General features: G+C 36.2%; 1 protein-coding gene across 9 annotated transcripts; it reads left to right on the top strand.

Moving 5' to 3' along the window:
• The first annotated feature begins 1,757 nt into the window (after positions 1 to 1,757).
• LOC140887605 (formin-like protein 18) lies at positions 1,758 to 18,166 on the top strand. 9 transcript variants are annotated; one of them, XM_073294960.1, is made up of 18 exons: positions 1,761 to 2,141; positions 3,436 to 4,136; positions 5,752 to 5,973; positions 6,072 to 8,458; positions 8,578 to 8,710; positions 10,151 to 10,222; positions 11,584 to 11,682; positions 11,835 to 11,876; positions 11,989 to 12,069; positions 12,158 to 12,208; positions 12,305 to 12,386; positions 14,127 to 14,221; positions 14,973 to 15,044; positions 15,134 to 15,250; positions 16,609 to 16,677; positions 16,776 to 16,842; positions 17,413 to 17,744; positions 17,870 to 18,165. In XM_073294960.1, exons 1-17 carry the CDS (start codon positions 2,069 to 2,071, stop codon positions 17,592 to 17,594), a joined length of 4,545 nt encoding a protein of 1,514 aa, XP_073151061.1. In that variant the 5' UTR covers positions 1,761 to 2,068; the 3' UTR covers positions 17,595 to 17,744; positions 17,870 to 18,165. The 9 variants fall into 9 exon arrangements, with proteins under 9 accessions (XP_073151062.1, XP_073151068.1, XP_073151063.1 ...); XM_073294965.1 differs by lacking the exon at positions 3,436 to 4,136 and having other exon boundaries at positions 1,760 to 2,141; positions 17,870 to 18,166; XM_073294964.1 differs by lacking the exon at positions 1,761 to 2,141 and having other exon boundaries at positions 3,871 to 4,136; positions 5,727 to 5,973; positions 17,870 to 18,166.
• Positions 18,167 to 18,863: the final 697 nt, after the last annotated feature.

Genomic DNA, 18,863 nt, shown 5'->3' with positions numbered 1-18,863 from the left:
TGTATTCAATTAATACCTAATAAAAAAAACTTGTAATGATATATTTTTATATAAAACATATAATAATAAAACAAAATCTTTTCAATCTAAAAATATTATAAACTAAAAATCATGGATAAAATATTAATTATTTAGCATAAAAAATATAATTATATCATTAATAACATATATACATATATTATATATATGTAGATATATTTTGGCGGGACAATTTTGTTCAAATCCTAGAACTTCTTCGAACCCGCTTGTGGATACACTAGGCTGAGTCTAAACCTATCCAGTCGGACGTGTTTAAAAAACCCAACCCAGTATCATCCCTATCCCTATGTAAGTTTTTTATTTAGCCCATTAAAGCCCCATTTTCTCACACTCAATGCTAAGCCCACCTACTTAATTCTAAATCACAACTTGGGTAAACGACACAATCTAACGACAATTTTTTTGTTTATATATATATATATATATATAGAGTTCTTTTATGGTGCCCAACTCTATATGCCCAACTCCATGCCCACCATGTACAATATGTGATAAGTCAACTCATCAATTGTGTTGGTCAACTCACATATTGTACATGGTGGGCATGAAGTTGGGCATATGAGTTGGGCACCATAAAAGAACTCTATATATATATATATATATATGAAGTTAGAGGTGTTATATGATCTTGAAATTATATATATATATATATAATTTATTACATTAAGTTCAAGCTGACCTTTACTATAATTCCAATATTATATTAACATCCCTAATTTCGTCTCACGATTAAACACTCCCTTACAAGTCCAAAATAAGGAGCATATAGAAAAAATGTCAAATGTAATGATTCAAGACACGATGAATGTTAGACACTGTATATATGTTTTTCCAAATTTTGGAATGGTAAGTACCAGTTGTCAATTACCTTTTCGGTTTAGTCCATGTTGTTAAATGATTTTCTTAGTTCATCCCATCATTTTAGATGAATTAAAATAATCCGCGAAATTTTTTAAATTATACCATCTGTTGTAAAGGGCGAATAGCTAGAGACTAAATTGGGTTAATATTAAAATCATAAGAAATAGTTTTAGTTGTAATGCAACAAATACTCGATCGGAAAATTATTGTTTTGAGCTACACAAACATTTTTACTTTTACGCTCGTGGTGTTCTATAATATTAATAGTTGACCGTATTAGAAAAATTATAAAATAAAATTCATGAATTTTGATTATAGTTTATGGTCTTACCTTTTTAAATACAAAAATACATTTAAACATATTTAAACAATGTATTTTGAAATTCATCGATCCAAACACAATATTAAGGCTGCATTTGGATTGATGAATGTGGACTTAAGTATTTCAAATTCATCATAACAAATTCATTGATTTGTTTGTGATTTTGTGTAAATCGAGTTGACTATGAATTTAAAATACTAACTAGTGATTTTTGAGTCATTGTAGTAAATTTTAAATCCAAGATATACGAAAGAATTTGAAAGAAATTTCAAATTTTTCTTTCAAATACTCCGTCACAAGCGGTAACCTAAAATTTCTACTCAGGATATTATGTATGAAAATAAATTTAACAAAAATATGGCAGTAATATTACTACTACAACAAATAATCGCCTAATATGTTTTTTTTTTCAAAGTAAACTTTGCTTTATTTTATATTTATTATAAGATTAAGATAAGAGACTCTGTAGTTTTTGTTTAAATATTAAAGTTAGAAGAATAATAATAAATACAATTTAAGAAAACATCACTTTTCTTGCAATAAATTAGTCAATCTTCTTCGTGACTCACACGACGTTGTTGGATTCTGACAAGTGCTTACGTGGCAATTCCATTGCCCCTTCTCCGAGTCGGCTGTTGCATCAATTCGATAAATTCATCTGAAGAAATCGCCGCAGCTTTCCTGTAGCTTCAAGAAAATCGAACCACGATATACAGAAATCAAAATTTGCTATCTTTCAGCATTTTTTATTGAAATTTTCTCAACTATTGACCTAATTTCATAGTTTCGGGTGTATGCATGTATGTATGTGCAGGGAGAGGGGAAAGAGTTGAGTAGTGTTAAGGAATGGCATTGCTCCGGAAATTGTTTTACCGGAAGCCGCCGGATGGACTGCTTGAGATCTGCGAGAAAGTTTACGGTGCGCTGTAACTCTTATCTCCATTTTTCCATTTTGAGCTATTTTTGCTTTTGGTTATTTAGTTTAAGCCGTGCAAGTTTATGGAAAATTAGTTTTGGGAAGGTTTTGTTGCTATGCTCTGGAAAGGAATAGAATTATGAATTATATTTGTGGGTTAGTTTAGCTTTACTTTTGAATAATTGGTTATGAGTAGTAAAAAAAGTGGGCTTTGGAAGAGGCACAATTAATAATAATATTTTAGAAAACCAAAATTTGTAAAGATATATTTCACGAAGTGGTGTGATGCCATGGGAGTGAAGTTATCATCTTCCTTTTTGTCGAGATCAGTTGATGCTAAGCTAAATGTAGTTGCTGATTGGTGTTCTACGGATTAAGAAAAACAATTTTAAATGTGGTGATTATGGACTACTAATAGGCACCTATTCCTTGAGTGTTGTAGATGTTTGTCTTAGCTGTATGAATATATGCACGGGAGGGGACCATAGGTTGTGACATGTGAAAGGGGGGTGGGAAGGCATGCCAATACAAATCTTATAATCACTCTATAGAGGAGGTATGGAACTTCTAAACAGAAATTTTGAAGGCATATTCATGGCAAGGAGAATTGGAGTTTTCTTTAGATAGGAAATGAAAGAAGGAGAATGGATGGGATGTCAATACGTGTCAATTGAATTTAGTGGACTTAAGAGTAGCCATTTTAGGAATGTTAGGTTTCACAATCTCTGAATGGGGTTAGTCTGCATTCCTTAACTGTGTTAAGTTTTAGGAACAGTGATACTGCATGTATCCGGTTGGTTACTTGTTCAGGAATTAATATGTGAATCTTATAATACAACTATACTAGTATGCTTGCCTCTACATATGACGTGTAACTAATAAGTCAATGCATGTATTGCTCATTAACTAAGCATCTAAACCAGTCAATTTTGAATATATAAAGAATGTTATGTCAGTGATCGTGAATTTACGTTATGTAATGTAGAACTCATGATGCATGGTTTGAGCAGCGGTAAGAAATCAATATAAATTCTTATTAGCTGCTGAAACTCGATGCATGGAATTGATGAAATGCTATGACTAAGTAGAAATTGATACGTTATTTGGTGGAACAGTGTTATTATCATGCATAGCATGATGACGTACATTTGAATATTATCGGGGGAAAATGAAGTACTTCTTAGTAAATTTGCTGTCTTATTACTTAAAAGATTGCTGCTTATAAACAAATTGAAACAAATTTTGTATTCAATTTGAAGAGCCTAAGGTGTGCCTATGGTATTTATCATTCATACAGTATTTGATGATTGTTTTACCACTTACACTTGGGATGAGCAAAATTACAAGAACTATGTGGGAGGAATAATGACGCAACTTAGGGAGCAATATCCTGATGCCTCTATACTAGTTTTCAACTTCCGAGAGGGGGAGACCCAGAGCCAGATGGCTAATGCTTTGTCGGAATATGATATGACCATAATGGAGTACCCTCGGCAGTACGAAGGATGCCCATTGCTCCCAATGGAGATGATCCACCACTTTCTCCGATCGAGTGAAAGCTGGCTATCACTTGGGCTGCAGAATTTGCTTCTCACACACTGTGAACTTGGTGGTTGGCCAATTTTAGCTTTCATGTTAGCTGCATTATTGATCTACAGAAAACAGTACAGCGGGGAGCAAAAGACCTTGGACATGATGTACAAGCAAGCTCCTCGGGAGCTTTTGCACTTGTTGTCCCCGCTGAATCCTATTCCTTCTCAGTTACGCTACCTGCAATATGTGTCAAGGAGGAATATTGCTGCAGAATGGCCCCCATTAGACAGGGCACTCACCATGGATTGTGTCATCATTAGAATGATTCCTAATTTTGATGGCGAGGGTGGCTGCAGACCAATATTTCGTCTATATGGACAAGATCCTTTTCTTGTTTCCGACCGTACACCCAAGGTTCTATTTTCAACTCCAAAAAGGAGTAGAGTTGTTCGACACTATAAGCAGGTGAGCTCTTACATTTTGTGATGATTGTGTATGTTGTTGGTTGACCAAATATGTGTGTGCGTGTGTATTTGATCACCTCAGAAATTATTTGATTGAGTTAGCAGGAAGCCAGATCCATTTATCCAGGCTTTTGTCCAACTATAAGTAGTTCTTGAACTTAAAATGGAGGATAAAGTCTACTTTGGTAACGGTTTACGCTGATCAAATGGACAGGATTATAAACTAGAATAACAAAGCCATCACACATGGATATATAGAATAATATAGTCCATTGTTAACAAAATGCACTGATTTATAACTCCTGCGACAGATGGGTCAAGTCTGTTTTAATGAGGCAAGAAATGTAATAGCACAAGTACTGGGGAAATGGATTCAGTTATTCAATAGGACTGGGTGCTGACAATTCAATATGCTCGAGACACTTTCCAAAATGCTTGATTATGAATATTTAAATGCATCTTAGTTTGAAAGAATATGTCATACTTTGGTTCTAGGAGTAACATTGTGGACTATTTAGATAATGAGAGAGCTCAATTGAGACCTCATTTTATTGGTCTTGGTCATAGTTCGTGCACAGTATGAAATTCAAAGTCAAGAAACTCCATTTATTTGAAAACTAAATGGGACTTCTGAATAACAATTGGGGAAGGGGAAAAAATCATTATGGCTGGTGAACTCTGGTGTCTGGTATTCATATTTGGCAAAAATACTATAAGTGAGTGAAGGATGGCAGTTTAAAAACTTGATTTTAATTAAAAATCTATAACTATGTATAAGAAAGTGAAAGGAGAAGCCACTCCTCACCTCTGCCATTATTTTTGGTTATGTGTTTCTTAATTGATCAACCAAAGTACAACTTGTGTTATGATGTGAGTCACTGCCTTAGCACTGTGTGGCCTTTCTGTTGAAAATCTCCCTTCATTCATTTGCTACTAGTGCTTTAATTTATTTTCAACCCCCCCTTTGATTATGATTGTTCCAAGCCTATTACTCACATTAGAGTATTCGATAGTGCTCATTTATTTGAATAACTTCCGTAGACTATAATCCAAAAATGAGAGCTGAAAAGCAATGGAGGCTGGAAGTATAAGACAGATGTGTTTTGTCGTGAAATAAAATACAGTGGTGCATTTTTCTTTAAAATCCAAATTTTGAGTGCGTTTTCATGCATAATCCACGTGTAGTTTGAAGAATGCGACAAAGCATTGAAGTTTTATCATGTTTGAATCAGTGGGTTGAGATTTCTTTTCCTGTATGAACACCTAGGCTTTTATTGTTCTTCATTGACGTTAACATGCTAAAGGTGGTGTTAATTTAGTCTTTTTGCCTTTTAGAAGTCTATACATTTTAATTTCCGATGAATTTTGTTTTTCATTTGGTTTACAATCTTGAATAAAAATGAAAGAGGAGGATTTCATCTACCCCCTCCCTTTTCTCCTCCTTGTTTTGCATATATATAAGTGCACAAATACTCTATTTGTTGGTATAATGTTAGTGTTGTAATATAGTGAGTCTTTGACTATGTTTATATTAGTGTTTATCTTTGTGCATTGTCCTTGTTTACAAGTTCCTGAAATTTTGGTATTTCAGCCTCTGTTCGTTGGGTTATTTTCAGGCAGAATGTGAACTAGTGAAGATTGATATCAATTGCCACATCCAAGGTGATGTTGTATTGGAGTGCATCAATTTGCATGACGACATGGAGAGAGAAGAGATGATGTTCCGAGTCATGTTCAATACAGCTTTTATTAGATCAAATATTTTAATGCTCAACCGGGATGAAATTGACGTATTGTGGGATGCTAAGGATCAATTTCCTAGGGATTTCAGGGCAGAGGTATGTTTTTTCTCTCATGTTTAATAGGCTCTAAAAATGTCTTCTCACTATTAATAAGAGTCATAAACATGATTATGTGAATCATTTTTGGAAAAAAGGTTATTTTCTCTGAGATGGATGCTGCTGCTTCCACAGTTCCTGTGGATTTTTCCTGTTTTGAAGAGAAAGATGGGCTTCCGTTGGAGGCATTTGCTAAAGTTCAGGAGATGTTTAGTAGTGTGGATTGGTTGGTACCAAAAGGAGATGCCGCTGTTGAAGTTCTCCAGCATTTAACTTTATCAAATGCTGCCATCGAAGCTTATGCGCACTCTGATAATTCTCCGGAAAATCAGCATCCTGCTATGCTAGTATATAGTGCTGAGAGCCCAACAAATTTAACTTCAGATAAGGGGAGTAGTTTTTCTCCCCAATTTTCCTCAAATACAGATGTGCGTAAGCAGGCGGATCCCCAAGACAATAAAAATGGGGAAGTAATGTTCACCAAGCCAACACCAGTTCCTCCAGGAGAACTAACTCCGCTCACATCAACTGTCAAAACTATGCATCTCTTACACGCTAAACAACTTGGTTCTGATGCTCATGTGATTGACATTGACAGAGCATGTCCGTGTCTAACTGAAACTGAGATAATGTCTTCTAAAACCTTTTTTTCAACTTCTCCTATTCAATCAACGAATGATCTTGTTATTGGTCCTGGACAGTCTCAAGTCAGTCCGGCAATGCCGCCATCTCCTCTTACTCCATCTTTGGAGGATAAGATAGATGTCCGAGGTGGGATTGATCCTCTTCATTGGTCCCCAGAAATGCCCAGTGTTTCAACTCCACTTTCCAAGGATCAAGCTACAGTTGCGAGTGATTTATCTGTTTCTTCTACTCAAAGTCCTAGGAGTGATGATAGAGTCAAATTTTTTAGACCTCTTACACTGACACCTCTTCATTTAGCTAAAGACATGGCTAAAGCTGCTAGGGCCATATCCCCTCCACCACCACCTCGATCTCCTAATCATTCTTCCTCAATTGCAGGTGAAGTGATATGTAACAGAGTCATTTCCCATTCCCCAGTCTCCCAATCATTTGTCCCAAATAATATGCAAACCACCAAAACTAAACCTCCTCCACCGCCGCCACCTCCTCCTCTTTTTTGTACTTGGACAACATACGTTACTCTTAAAATTGCGTCTCATATACCCGCTCCATCGAATCAACTCACAAGTGACCCTATGAAGGAAGATTCGGTTTCTACATCAGGTCGCCTTTCTTCAAATGATACTCTAATGGAGCAGTCATCCTCCTGTTTTGGGCCATCATCTCAATCTCCCCTTTCAATTACCCCACCTTTGGTGAATAATTTAGCTACAAAACCTTCACCTAGTCAAACAACACCACCTCCGCCTCAACCTCCACCTCCACCTCCACCTGCTTTAGTCCCTCCAAAGGAGATTTTATCTGATAGAGGTGGGTGCCCACCCCCACCCCCACCCCCACCCCCACCCCCACCCCATGTTCCAATTTCCCCACTGGATGAAAATGTAGGTTCTTTAATTGCTCCTCAAACTCCTCCTCCACCTCCCCCACCCCCACCCCCACCCCCACCCCATGTTCCAATTTCCCCACTGGATGAAAATGTAGGTTCTTTAATTGCTCCTCAAACTCCTCCTCCACCTCCACCTCCACCTCCACCCCCACCTCCTTTAGCCATGCCTTTGACTGATGGTTTAGCATCTAGATGTGTACCTGGTTCACCCCCACCTCCTCCTCCTCCTATTTCCCCGATGAAGGATCATTTAGGTTCTGTAGTTGCTCCTCCACCTCCACCTCCACCTCCACCTCCACCTCCACCTCCACCTCCACCTCCACCTCCACCTGGACCTTCCTTAGCCTCATCTATGATGGATGACTCAGCCAAAAGATCTCCACCTTGTCCATCTCCACCTCCAGCTCCGCCTCGACCTCCACCTCCACCTCCACCTGCACCTGCCTCAGCCTCGCCTATGATGGATGACTCAGCCAAAAGACCTCCACCTCGTCCACCTCCACCTCCAGCTTCTCCAGCGTCTCTTGGTGAGAGTTCATCAATAAGAGGAGGCCCTCCCCGTCCTCCACCTCCTCCATTGCATTCTGGGCAGGGACCATCTTCAGTGTCTCCCCCACCCCCACCTCATGTCCCATCTCTTTCTGCTAAAGATGGTTTCCCTAGTACTCTACACACTCCTTCAATTCCTTCGATCCCTCCTCCTCCACTCAATTCTTATAAAGAAGCAAATGTAACAACAACTAATGGAGCTAGTGGTTTCTCTGGGTCTCCATCTCCTCCGCCACCTTCAATTATTCCTCCTGGAATAAAAGGGAAATCTTTGTTGTCACGCACTCTCACTTCTAGGAACAACCAAACAAAGAAATTAAAGCCACTGCATTGGCTAAAATTATCTAGGGCGGTTTCAGGAAGCTTGTGGGCAGAAACACAAAAATCTGGTGAAGCTTCCAAGTATGTATTTTTCTCTAGTGATTGAGATTGAATGGCTTTGTCCTTCACCCCTCTTCTGGGTATGTTTTGGATTCTCTTGTCATCACGTTGTTCTTACTTTGTCAATGTATTTTTGCTAGGGCTCCTGAGATTGATATTTCAGAACTCGAGTCTCTCTTCTCTGCAGCTGTTCCAAATCCTGATAAAGGGGGCTCAGGCAGAAAACTTAGTTCAAGGGGCTCAATGGCAAATAAATCTGAAAAAGTGCAACTGGTGATTTATGTTCTTCATGCCTTTACTTCTATGACTAGTCCCCAAATTTTTTAAAAATAACATTTTATGTTTAATTTTTCAGTGATAATTTTGATCTTTCTGATTGGTTTAATGGACCATGATTTGGATCAAGTCATACATGCATACTCATGAATTTTTCAGTGTTTTGCATTTTCTCACACTTGGGATATTGTTTCTTCACTTAATTTGACACCACAGGATTTCAAATGCGAACGCCCAGTTTTCTCTCGTAATTTTATACACTGAAGGTTCATTAGAAAGTTCTGTCTTGATTTGAGATTACTGTTGCCTTCATAGTGTGATTTTTTTCTCATCAATTGTCTAGTTTCCTTTTACTCAAAAACAGAGAAGATGAAAAAGACTCTGTCAACCCTGCCCTCTCACTAGGAAATTCTCAATCTCCTTGCCCGAGCTCAAGCTAGCACTCCACTGAAGCCAAAAGAATAAGATGCCTTCCCCTCTGACAAGCTCTAATCTTATATATTTTCTTCTCCCACTTCCCACTTTTCCAAGTTACACTTTCTAGAATATTTGGGCCTAATAGAATGATCTTATTTGAGCCCATAACAGTTACACATCATGAGTTATTCCTAACGAGACAAACTCTTACGGAGCATTATTCAAATTTGAGCCAAAAAAGAAAAAGAAAAAGAAAGAGAACGTTAGGTTTTATGACTGCACAGATCATATAACACTCGGTACCGGCATAGGTCAGTCAAGAATTTTCACACTCAAGTTCATATGAAGTCATGAGAAAATAAATCAATGCCCTGTTAGGGTTAGGAAGTGGTATGTAGAGAAACTTTTGTAAGCCACTATATCCTTGATGAAGTTTCCACAAGTTGTATAGTGAGCTGGCCCATCATTCATGATGTCCAACATGTAGCACAAAAGATATTAGGTGGTTATACCAATCCTTTTTAGATGTGCCGCCAGCATTCATATCTTGTTAAAAGAGAATAAATTAGTTTGTTTATCACTTGATTGTCTCTTTAGACTGTGGAACGTGGTTTTTCGAAAATTAGACTGCCAACAAGAGAATGTCTGTTACCTAGAACAAAAATAGAGTCTCTTATATTTGTTCAGACAAAGCAATTCGTAATATGTCCATGTTTTTATCACATCTAAAATGAGAGGTCCATCTTTCTTTTATCAAAATTCGATGATGGAGCTTTTCGTGATTAATTTTCTGTTCTTGTGTTTGATGAGTCAACATTGCAGGGTACAGATTGACTGACCTTTTATTGATCCCTTACTACCCCATGCCTATTATGGTATTAACTTTGTTATCTACTTGACGACAATTAGAGATTATTTTTCAGGAATTTTCTAACCTTATGTTTATTAACATAAAAATATAGAGCGAATCTGTTTCCGAAAATCATTATGAAACTTGAATCACTTCAAATTCCTTTGCAGATAGATCACCGGCGTGCATACAATTGTGAGATCATGCTTTCAAAAGTGAAGATACCGTTGCATGACTTACTGGTGAGTTGTTCATTGCTCAAAAGCGGTTTTGGGACTCAAAGAAGCTTTTCTTTATTGCTCGGCATCCATCATTTACGCTCAGCGAAAGAAAAATTCAATATACGGATTTATTAAAAGTTCATTTTTTTCCTATTTCTGCAAGTATTCTAACATCCATAACTAAATAGCCAGAAAGAATCAATTAAAAAGAAAAATTAGAGAAGTAGGTATTGCTTATGCAAAGTCTTCCCGGTGGTAGCACTCACAGGAACAAGAGATTTTGTGCGAAATAGAGAGAGAGGCGAGTATAGGTTACAGTTGATTACTCTAGATCATGTCGAGATGAGAATTTAAAAAATAATTAAATTGAATTCAATTGATTTATGGATGTCCAAAACATAAAGCCCTAGATCCAATTATAATACAATTTTATTCTCTAGTGGACAACAATATTCTCCGACTAAAGTGAAACCAAAATTGAAGAAAGGCGAATAAGATAAATTCTTTGAATTGAAGATGTTGTCCCTCGAATATTTACCTTTTCGTTCAGTGGGTTATCATCCTATAGTTGTTGTCATCCTCTCTCTGGAAATGCTTTGAAACTATATGAACATTGAACTCTTGTTTTTATTGCTTTCACTTGTTATACTATGTTATTTTAAAATGTTTTAATTTTCTAGGATTCTTTTCCACATTAATTTGTGTATCTTTAATACAAGAGACCTGCCTTATATAACGTCCATGATTTTTCTTGAGCCACAGATTGTGGGGATTATTGAATTCCCATGTTTTCAATTTGGTAAAAAAAATTGCTTTCTAGATTTAAATGGATGACAGAACTATGACCTGATGTTTATTGATTACATCTAGAAAAGCACTCCCTATATTCTGAACACAATTAGATATGGGTCCCTAATGAATTTTGGTTGGACTGATGCATACTACTTAAGTAGTAGTTCTCCGGTGTGGTATAGTCAAGATCCATGTTTATTTTCTTAAAGTTTTGACCTTTTAGGTGTGTTTTATGCCAAGATTTTATCCCTACAAATGCAGTGACAAGTGTAATTAATTATCTTGAAAACAATAATTAAAACCAGCTGCTATATGTGTGTGTGTGTGTGTGTATTTGATATCATATCTGTCAGCATATCCAGATCTCAGTGAGTCAAAACACTTTGTAAATGAGAAGCATAAATCAGAATTTTTTCTTTTAGGAAAAAAAATTAAATCTGAAATGTTGAATTCACATCCCATGGATATTTTTTTGTTTTTCACGTGACATAGCTGGTCTCTGTTTTATAGTTTTTGGTTGCAAAATTTGTTATTTCTCATGCATGCCTCCTTTTCGTGGTTCTGTGATAATCTTTTCTGAAATTTCTTAGAACTCTGTACTTTCATTGGACGACTCGGCTTTAGATGTTGATCAGGTTGACAACCTCATCAAGTTTTGTCCAACCAAAGAGGAGATGCAGATGCTTAAGGTTAGATACATAAATTTTTTTTTGTTAATTGTTGTGCCTAGAATCTCCAGAGTATCCTTATCAGCACAACTTGTGTAGGCAGAAGTAATGCATGTTTCACAAAGTTCTTTGACAATCCTGTCATGAGATTAACCACAAATTTATGTTTCCAGGGTTATACGGGGGATAAAGATAGTTTAGGAAAATGTGAACAGGTTCGTGTAATATCAGGGTTTTTTTTTGGAACTGATTCTGGTGTTTTCAATATGTGAAAACTTACATTGCAAGAAATATGAATATTTTTTTGGTCTTCTTCAAAAACTTCAGTTCTTTCTGGCGTTGATGCAAGTGCCAAGGATAGAATCTAAGCTGAGAGTTTTTTCGTTTAAGATTGAATTTTCCTCCCAGGTTAGAATTCAGTATGTCAGTTGCTGGTTTCCACTTTTTCGGAGTTTAATTATTCATGAATTTTTTGTTTCGTTTGATCTTCTCACAGGTTTCTGACCTCAGGAAGAATCTGAATGTTGTAAATTCTGCAGCAGATCAGGCAAATGGATTTTGCCTTATTATCTAAGTACTCTGTTTTAGTATATAGCGTATAATATTGGTATCTTATTCGTTTTTGCAACCATGTTCTCATCAGATCAGGGGTTCCTCTAAGTTAAAAAGAATAATGCAAACAATCCTCTCTCTTGGTAATGCCTTGAACCAGGGAACTGCCAGAGGTCAGTTAAATAAATCAATCTCTTGTTTATCTCAAGTCTTTTTTTGTGATGTTAACTGTTCATCCATAATGGTATGTTCAAGCGTATTAAAGTGCTTAGTTTATTGAAAAATTAAATGGATTGACAGCTATACATTAAATTTTGGTTTGATACAGAACTGTTTACTCGGGATATGAGTCAGCTTTGTGGATATTGCATCATATCCTTTTTTATATGGTTTGACTGTCATTTAGCTTTTTGGTCACAAAATGATATAGTTCGGTGGATATAATAATTTCACCTGCCCCTGGAGTTATGCATTTGAGGTTGAACTGGTGGAGATCTGCATTAATATTTGTTTCATTTAAGTTCTTCATTGTGCCCATGACAGTAGGCTCAGGCACACACACAATATACTAAGCTAGGTGGAAAACCAATGTGAAATCTGACCCCCAAGGACTCTTTTGTCTAGGTGTTAAAGCTTGTGTGGACTGAGGTTATCAAAGGACACAAAAAATTTTGGTGTGAAGCTCTGAGATATGGAATCCATTTCAGGATATGTCCCAAGATATCTTCCTAACTCTTCTTGTTAACAAAAGTATCTCATTAAGGTTCCTTGTACATTCTTGGTTGATTTTGCCCTCATGAGTCTGCCGTGGAATTTGATGTTGGCTTTTGATCGGTCAAGAGGTCCCACTTGTAGGCGGTTTGTATGATTGGAACTCGCTTGGTAGGAAACGTTGGCTTTGAATCGGCCGAGTGGCCCCACTAGTATGTGGCAGTTAGCATGATTGGAACTTGCTTGGTAGAAGCACAATAAGGATGACTTAATGAAGGAAACTAAAGTAAAAGTAACCTTCATGATAACCTATTTTCCTGTCTAGTAAAATCAGTTCCAGACTTGTAATTTTCTATTATGTTATTGATTATCATGAAAAAGAATAAGGAAAGACTGTATTGGACGTAAACCTCGTGAGTATTTTTTTAAAGCTATCATGTAGTTATTCAAATAAGGATACAATATCCTATCCCTCATCAAATTCAAGTTCATGATGAAGTTTATTTATAGTTTGGATTTTTGTTTCCTGTGAGCACAAGAAGTGGGATTTAATTGCTACATTTGTTACATCACCTAATTGGTTTAGTTTAAATATTATTTTGTCCTGTGATTAATTTGGCATTGAATTTTTGGAATTGTTATATTTGGAATCCGATCGTTTAGTACAAAGTTGTCAAGATGCTGGGAAGCAGATCAACTATGTTTGATCCAGGTGAACCAGGCCTGATATTATGATGTTCTTTTGAATGGGTTGAAAAGTATATATACATTTGACATTTGAAAGAATAATTGTTATCAAAGTTTCCTACCTATTCTCTTCTTCTCAAGCTTTCAGTTATATAATCATAAGATTTGATTATGTATTTATGTTTCACTACCTCATGTTATAAACGTACAAATATCGGATTAAAATGAGAATGTATCTGGTTCATCTACGAGTGACTAAAAATCATCCAGCTCTTGAATTTGAGAAGTATACCAGGGCGAAAAATTGACAACCACTTTCTGACTACTGCATATAAATGCAGTTAAGTCACAGAATTTGACAAGTGCACAAATTTTTGCTCTTTTATGCAATTTTTTAGTGTAGCAATGTCAACTTATATTATTCAGAATGAGACGCTTGATTTTATTTTTACTTTTTTTTAATTACAAATATCTTTCTGTAATTTATTGAGTCTAATCAGATGCGATAATGACAGGTTCTGCTGTTGGGTTCAGGTTGGATAGCCTGCTCAAACTTACTGAAACGCGTGCCAGGAACAACAAGATGACATTGATGCATTATCTTTGCAAGGTATGGATCAACATGTCTTTTTGTCTATCTTCTGATAAAGAATAGTACAATTGAGAATCCCATGAATAATCTGTGGTTGGATTAGTGGTGCATATTAGCATGATCTGCTGCTGGAAATTTTGTAACGGCAGGGAAAGCGATCTTCTGGTACAGAACTACAATGTGAAATTAATAGTCGCACTGATTAGTGAAGTGTATAGCAAATAACATAAGTATTTGTTTTGATTTGTTTTGTTTTTATTTTCAAATATGTTACAATGTGGACTCATTGCAAAGCAGTTTGTATGTACTTATCTAGTTATCTTCTAACTCATAATTGGTGCAAACGGTATAGGGTTCCTACTGATACATGCATATAAAGTGTTTTTTTTGAGGTCGTGATGTGCCACATCTATTGCAGTAAATGCTTAACATGTGAAACGGATGCGGTAAAAAAGGTGGTGTGCATTGAAATCCTTGCCCTGCCCTTCTTTTTCAACTTCCTCTTCTTTCTTTTTATATTTCTGGTGTCTGGAAAACTTTAATACTTTTGTTGCTGTTTGTTTTACCTGCCCTACTTTGTGAGATCTATCATTTATTATCAAGCAGACCATCCAGATCAAGCGATTTGTGACTATTAGTTTCTCCCTGTACTTGGTGTCATGTACCACATATCTTGTTCTGTTGTCGCTGTTTATTATGATTAGCTGCAAACAGAGACACATTGTCTTCATGAATGTGATAATGAAACTTTTTTTCTCTCTCTCCCCAGGTACTTGCTGATAAACTACCCGAGCTTCTTGATTTTTGGCAAGATCTGTCTAGCTTGGAACCTGCATCAAAGGCATGTTAAAGAATTTAATACCAGTATAAAAAATTTTAAGTTATTATGATATGTGGCATTTGTCATCTTAAGTGGACAATTTTGTCCAGATACAACTAAAATTCTTGGCCGAGGAAATGCAAGCCATTAGCAAAGGTATTGAAAAAGTTGTGCAGGAATTATCCATGGCTGAAAATGATGGACCCGTATCTGATGATTTTCGCAAGGTAATTTTTTGATAATATCCAAGCAACAATTCTTACTAATTTTCTTCAACCTGGTTTATTTGTTTATTAAAAAAAATTCCAACATTTTGTTCTTTTTCTTCACTATATGTTTATACATACAAGACATGTAAATACATACTTCAGTGGTTTCAAGGTTATTTTTTCTTTCCTTATTTTTCATATCCAAGTTTATGTCCTGTTAACGAGTCCCCACTTTAAATGGGAGTCACACATAAGCACTTTGGTGAAAAGTTGTCAACCATATACAGCAAGCGGGGTCCAGAGTAATAAGTACTTAAAAGTTTATTCAACTGTGTTTTTAGGGGGAAAAACAGGAGTTGAACACAATTAGTTAGTATTTGTTTTCACGCATACTGTGCCAGTAGAGAGAGTATTTTCTGCCAAATTCTGGTGGATCTTTTAATCAGTTTCTCCATTTGCAGCCATTATGATTGTTGTAATTGCTTAATTTGGCTTCCTTTCTAACTTATCATGCAGTCTTGAGTGCCGTAACAGTGTTTTTTCACGACCGTGTGCTGATGGTAGCTTGCCAATGTTATTCCACGTGTATATTTGGTTTATTTGGAGAGAATTGGTCTTGGTTTCCACTTTGTTGATAAAGTTTGATAAAAATCGAAAAATAAGTGATAAAATGTAATAAAAAATCTACATGGTAAATAAAAGTCAACCTGGAACAAAATGCTGGCATGCTTCCTCCATTTTAGCTAGTATTGTGGGCTTAGATGTGAATCCTCATCTACTTCTGAGAACCTCAACATTTATACTATATAAACTGTCTTAACACTCTTCTACAACTACGAAACAACATGAAGACAGCCAGTGAATGGTGCAAAAGATGAGCCAACGATAAAGGTGGTATGACCCGCCATCAAATACCATGGGTATCATAACTTAATAGCACCCGTTAACTGACATTTTATATCTGTAAACATCAATACCTTAATGAAACTTAACTATGACTTTCATTCAGTGGCTCAGTCAAACTGATTTGGAAAGCTGTAACAAATGACCATTGTTAAGTTATGCTGGCAATTGGCATAGAGGTATATTAGTACTTTCGTTATTGGAAAAATCTTAGGTCCCGACTGATTAGGGTCACTAGGGTAATATTTGCAATTTTTTTTTTTGAAATGTTGATGATTGAATGCACTGGAAGATCCGATGGCCAGTAGTGCCTACAGGAAAGGGCTAGACTATAATCGAATTATCAATATCACCTGAATATATGATTTGTTGTGTAAGCTTGAAGAACAGGCATTTTTCCAAACGATAGAAAACATTTACTCATGCCTTTTTTTGACATTCCCTTTTACAAATTATGCTGTTTTTCTGTTCAGACTTTGAAGGAGTTTCTTAATTTCTCTGAAGGTGAAGTGAGGTCCTTGGCCTCACTTTATTCTGGAGTGGTATGTATTAATCGTCTTTTCACAATATTGGTCTAGGTTTTGCATGTGCTTATATCTTCAGCAAACATTGTTTGCTGTTCTAATATTTGATTGTACAGGGTAGAAATGTGGATGCATTGATCCTTTATTTTGGTGAGGACCCAGCTCGCTGCCCATTTGAACAAGGTAATCTTATATTCCCTCAGTTTACCGTGGATATCTTTTCGGGCTCATGGGTCAACCGATAAGCCTTAAAATTCATATTCAGATCGATTAGGTTCGTTTACTCTTTAGGCCCACTTTAGAGAGAGATCTAGATCGAAGGATTTAAAGTCAATGGAATTCAAAACTATAATGTATGATCCATAACTTTTTTGGATCCCTTTGTACTTTCATGAATTTGAAGTTCTCATTGTAATAGATTTCAAATTCTCAATAGGTTAATTTGATTTACCTCTTATCAAACACACCTATTTTAATCCTCATCCAGAAGCTACTTTACCGAACCTGCTCTAGTCTATTAGATTGTGCTTAGATGGATTTGAGACTATGTTTTCGAATTGCATAACTTGCTTAGATGCACAAAATTAAAGTAAAATTCAAAATCCACTGCATATCAAGTGTAATTTCAATAATAATCATGATAGATTTCAAATGCACCTTAAAACGTGTGTGAACAAGAAGGTAGAATCTCAACATTATATGGCTTTGTGATTCTTGTTTGTCCTAATCTCCTTTACCCGAAACATGGTGCAGTGATTTCAACGATACTGAACTTTGTGAGAATGCTCAAAAAATCCCACGAGGAAAACTGCAAGCAGCTGGAGATGGAGAGAAAGAAGGCAGAAAAAGAAGCTTCAAATGAGAAATCAAAGATAAATGCAACTGAAAAAGATAGTGGGAAATTGATCTTATCCCGAGTCAAGAGCGTCAAATAATTCCATGCAAAATAACTTTGAATTCTCAGGTCATGTTTAACTAAGAAAGGTATGCAATCGTTTCGATCTAACAGACACTGCAGCTGGCCAAAATCCCCTGAAGTCGCAACGACTGTTGCCTTTGCTTTGGACATTTGACTGCGACAACAGGTGAAAGATTAGACATTGTCAAGATAAAACACTCCTAAATTTACAGCTTTCCTTTTCTTCTTTTGCTCTTAAGATTTTGTAGGCGAAACATTGATCGAATTCCTTTGATAATCTTCATTTTGCAGAGTCTGGTGTCCACAATTTTGTTGATGATAGGTTCGTGTACATATTCGTCTTGGCTGGAGAGAATGAATGCAAGTTGACGTCTCAAAGAGTATGTTAGTTGTACATTTTCATTTGTAAAGTTACATATTTTTTTCTCCTGGACTTTGTACAGTACACATTTCAAGTAGTTGCAATTTATGTAGTGTAGCTGTTCTTTTCCAAATTTTTGTAATAATATTTCAATAAATTATAGTTGAATGGTTCCGTACTTAAAACGAATGTTAGGAGAACTAGCAGTAATAAAGAATTCTTAGCCTTTTAATTTATCAAAAGGTTAATTCTTTCCCCTCTCAATTTTCTGATGTTTGCTTAACTACGGTAGAGTTCGACCTACCTTAAGAGTATTACTTTCACCACAGATCTACGGTCTGGATTCTCAGGTAAAATCAGAGAAACGGTCTAGGTGCTCGAGGTAAAGTTGGAACTGAACCGTTTGAACATAGTTTTAGTTTCAAACCGTTTTTTTTACGGTTTGAGTAGATTTTTTACTATTTATTAAGTCTAAGCATCACATAAAAACTGACGATGATGTCTTGGTCTGATTTTTAATAACCCAAAAATACCCCTCCACCCACGCACGTTCTTCTTTTTCCCCTTTTCAGTTGATGTTCTTCAATTTTCTCCCCTCTCCCCTCAACCCCATCTGTTTCTCTGAAAAAAAAAAAAACAAATGAAACATCAGATTCTCTCCAACTGAACAATCACAAATCAAGCATGGTTGCCGTTTCTTCTTCCATTTTGAAAAATTATCAACTCTGCCTCTACCAATAAAAAGGCACCCTCCAACACGATTGATGCAGTGCGTTCAAAATCAACTTCACCCGATCGTTGTGTAAGAACATTTTCAACAACTCCACTTTTTCTTTTTAACTCACTTTTAATCAACCCTCCGTCTGTTTTTTTTTTCTTGATTTGCCGATAAACTTACTCAGTTTCCTATTTAACCATTCCAAT

This window comes from Henckelia pumila, chromosome 3 (genome assembly GCF_033568475.1).
Source record: "Henckelia pumila isolate YLH828 chromosome 3, ASM3356847v2, whole genome shotgun sequence".
Taxonomy (NCBI): Eukaryota; Viridiplantae; Streptophyta; class Magnoliopsida; order Lamiales; family Gesneriaceae; genus Henckelia; species Henckelia pumila.
Note: the sequence above shows the minus strand (reverse complement) of the source record. Positions and strands in the feature narration are given on the sequence as shown.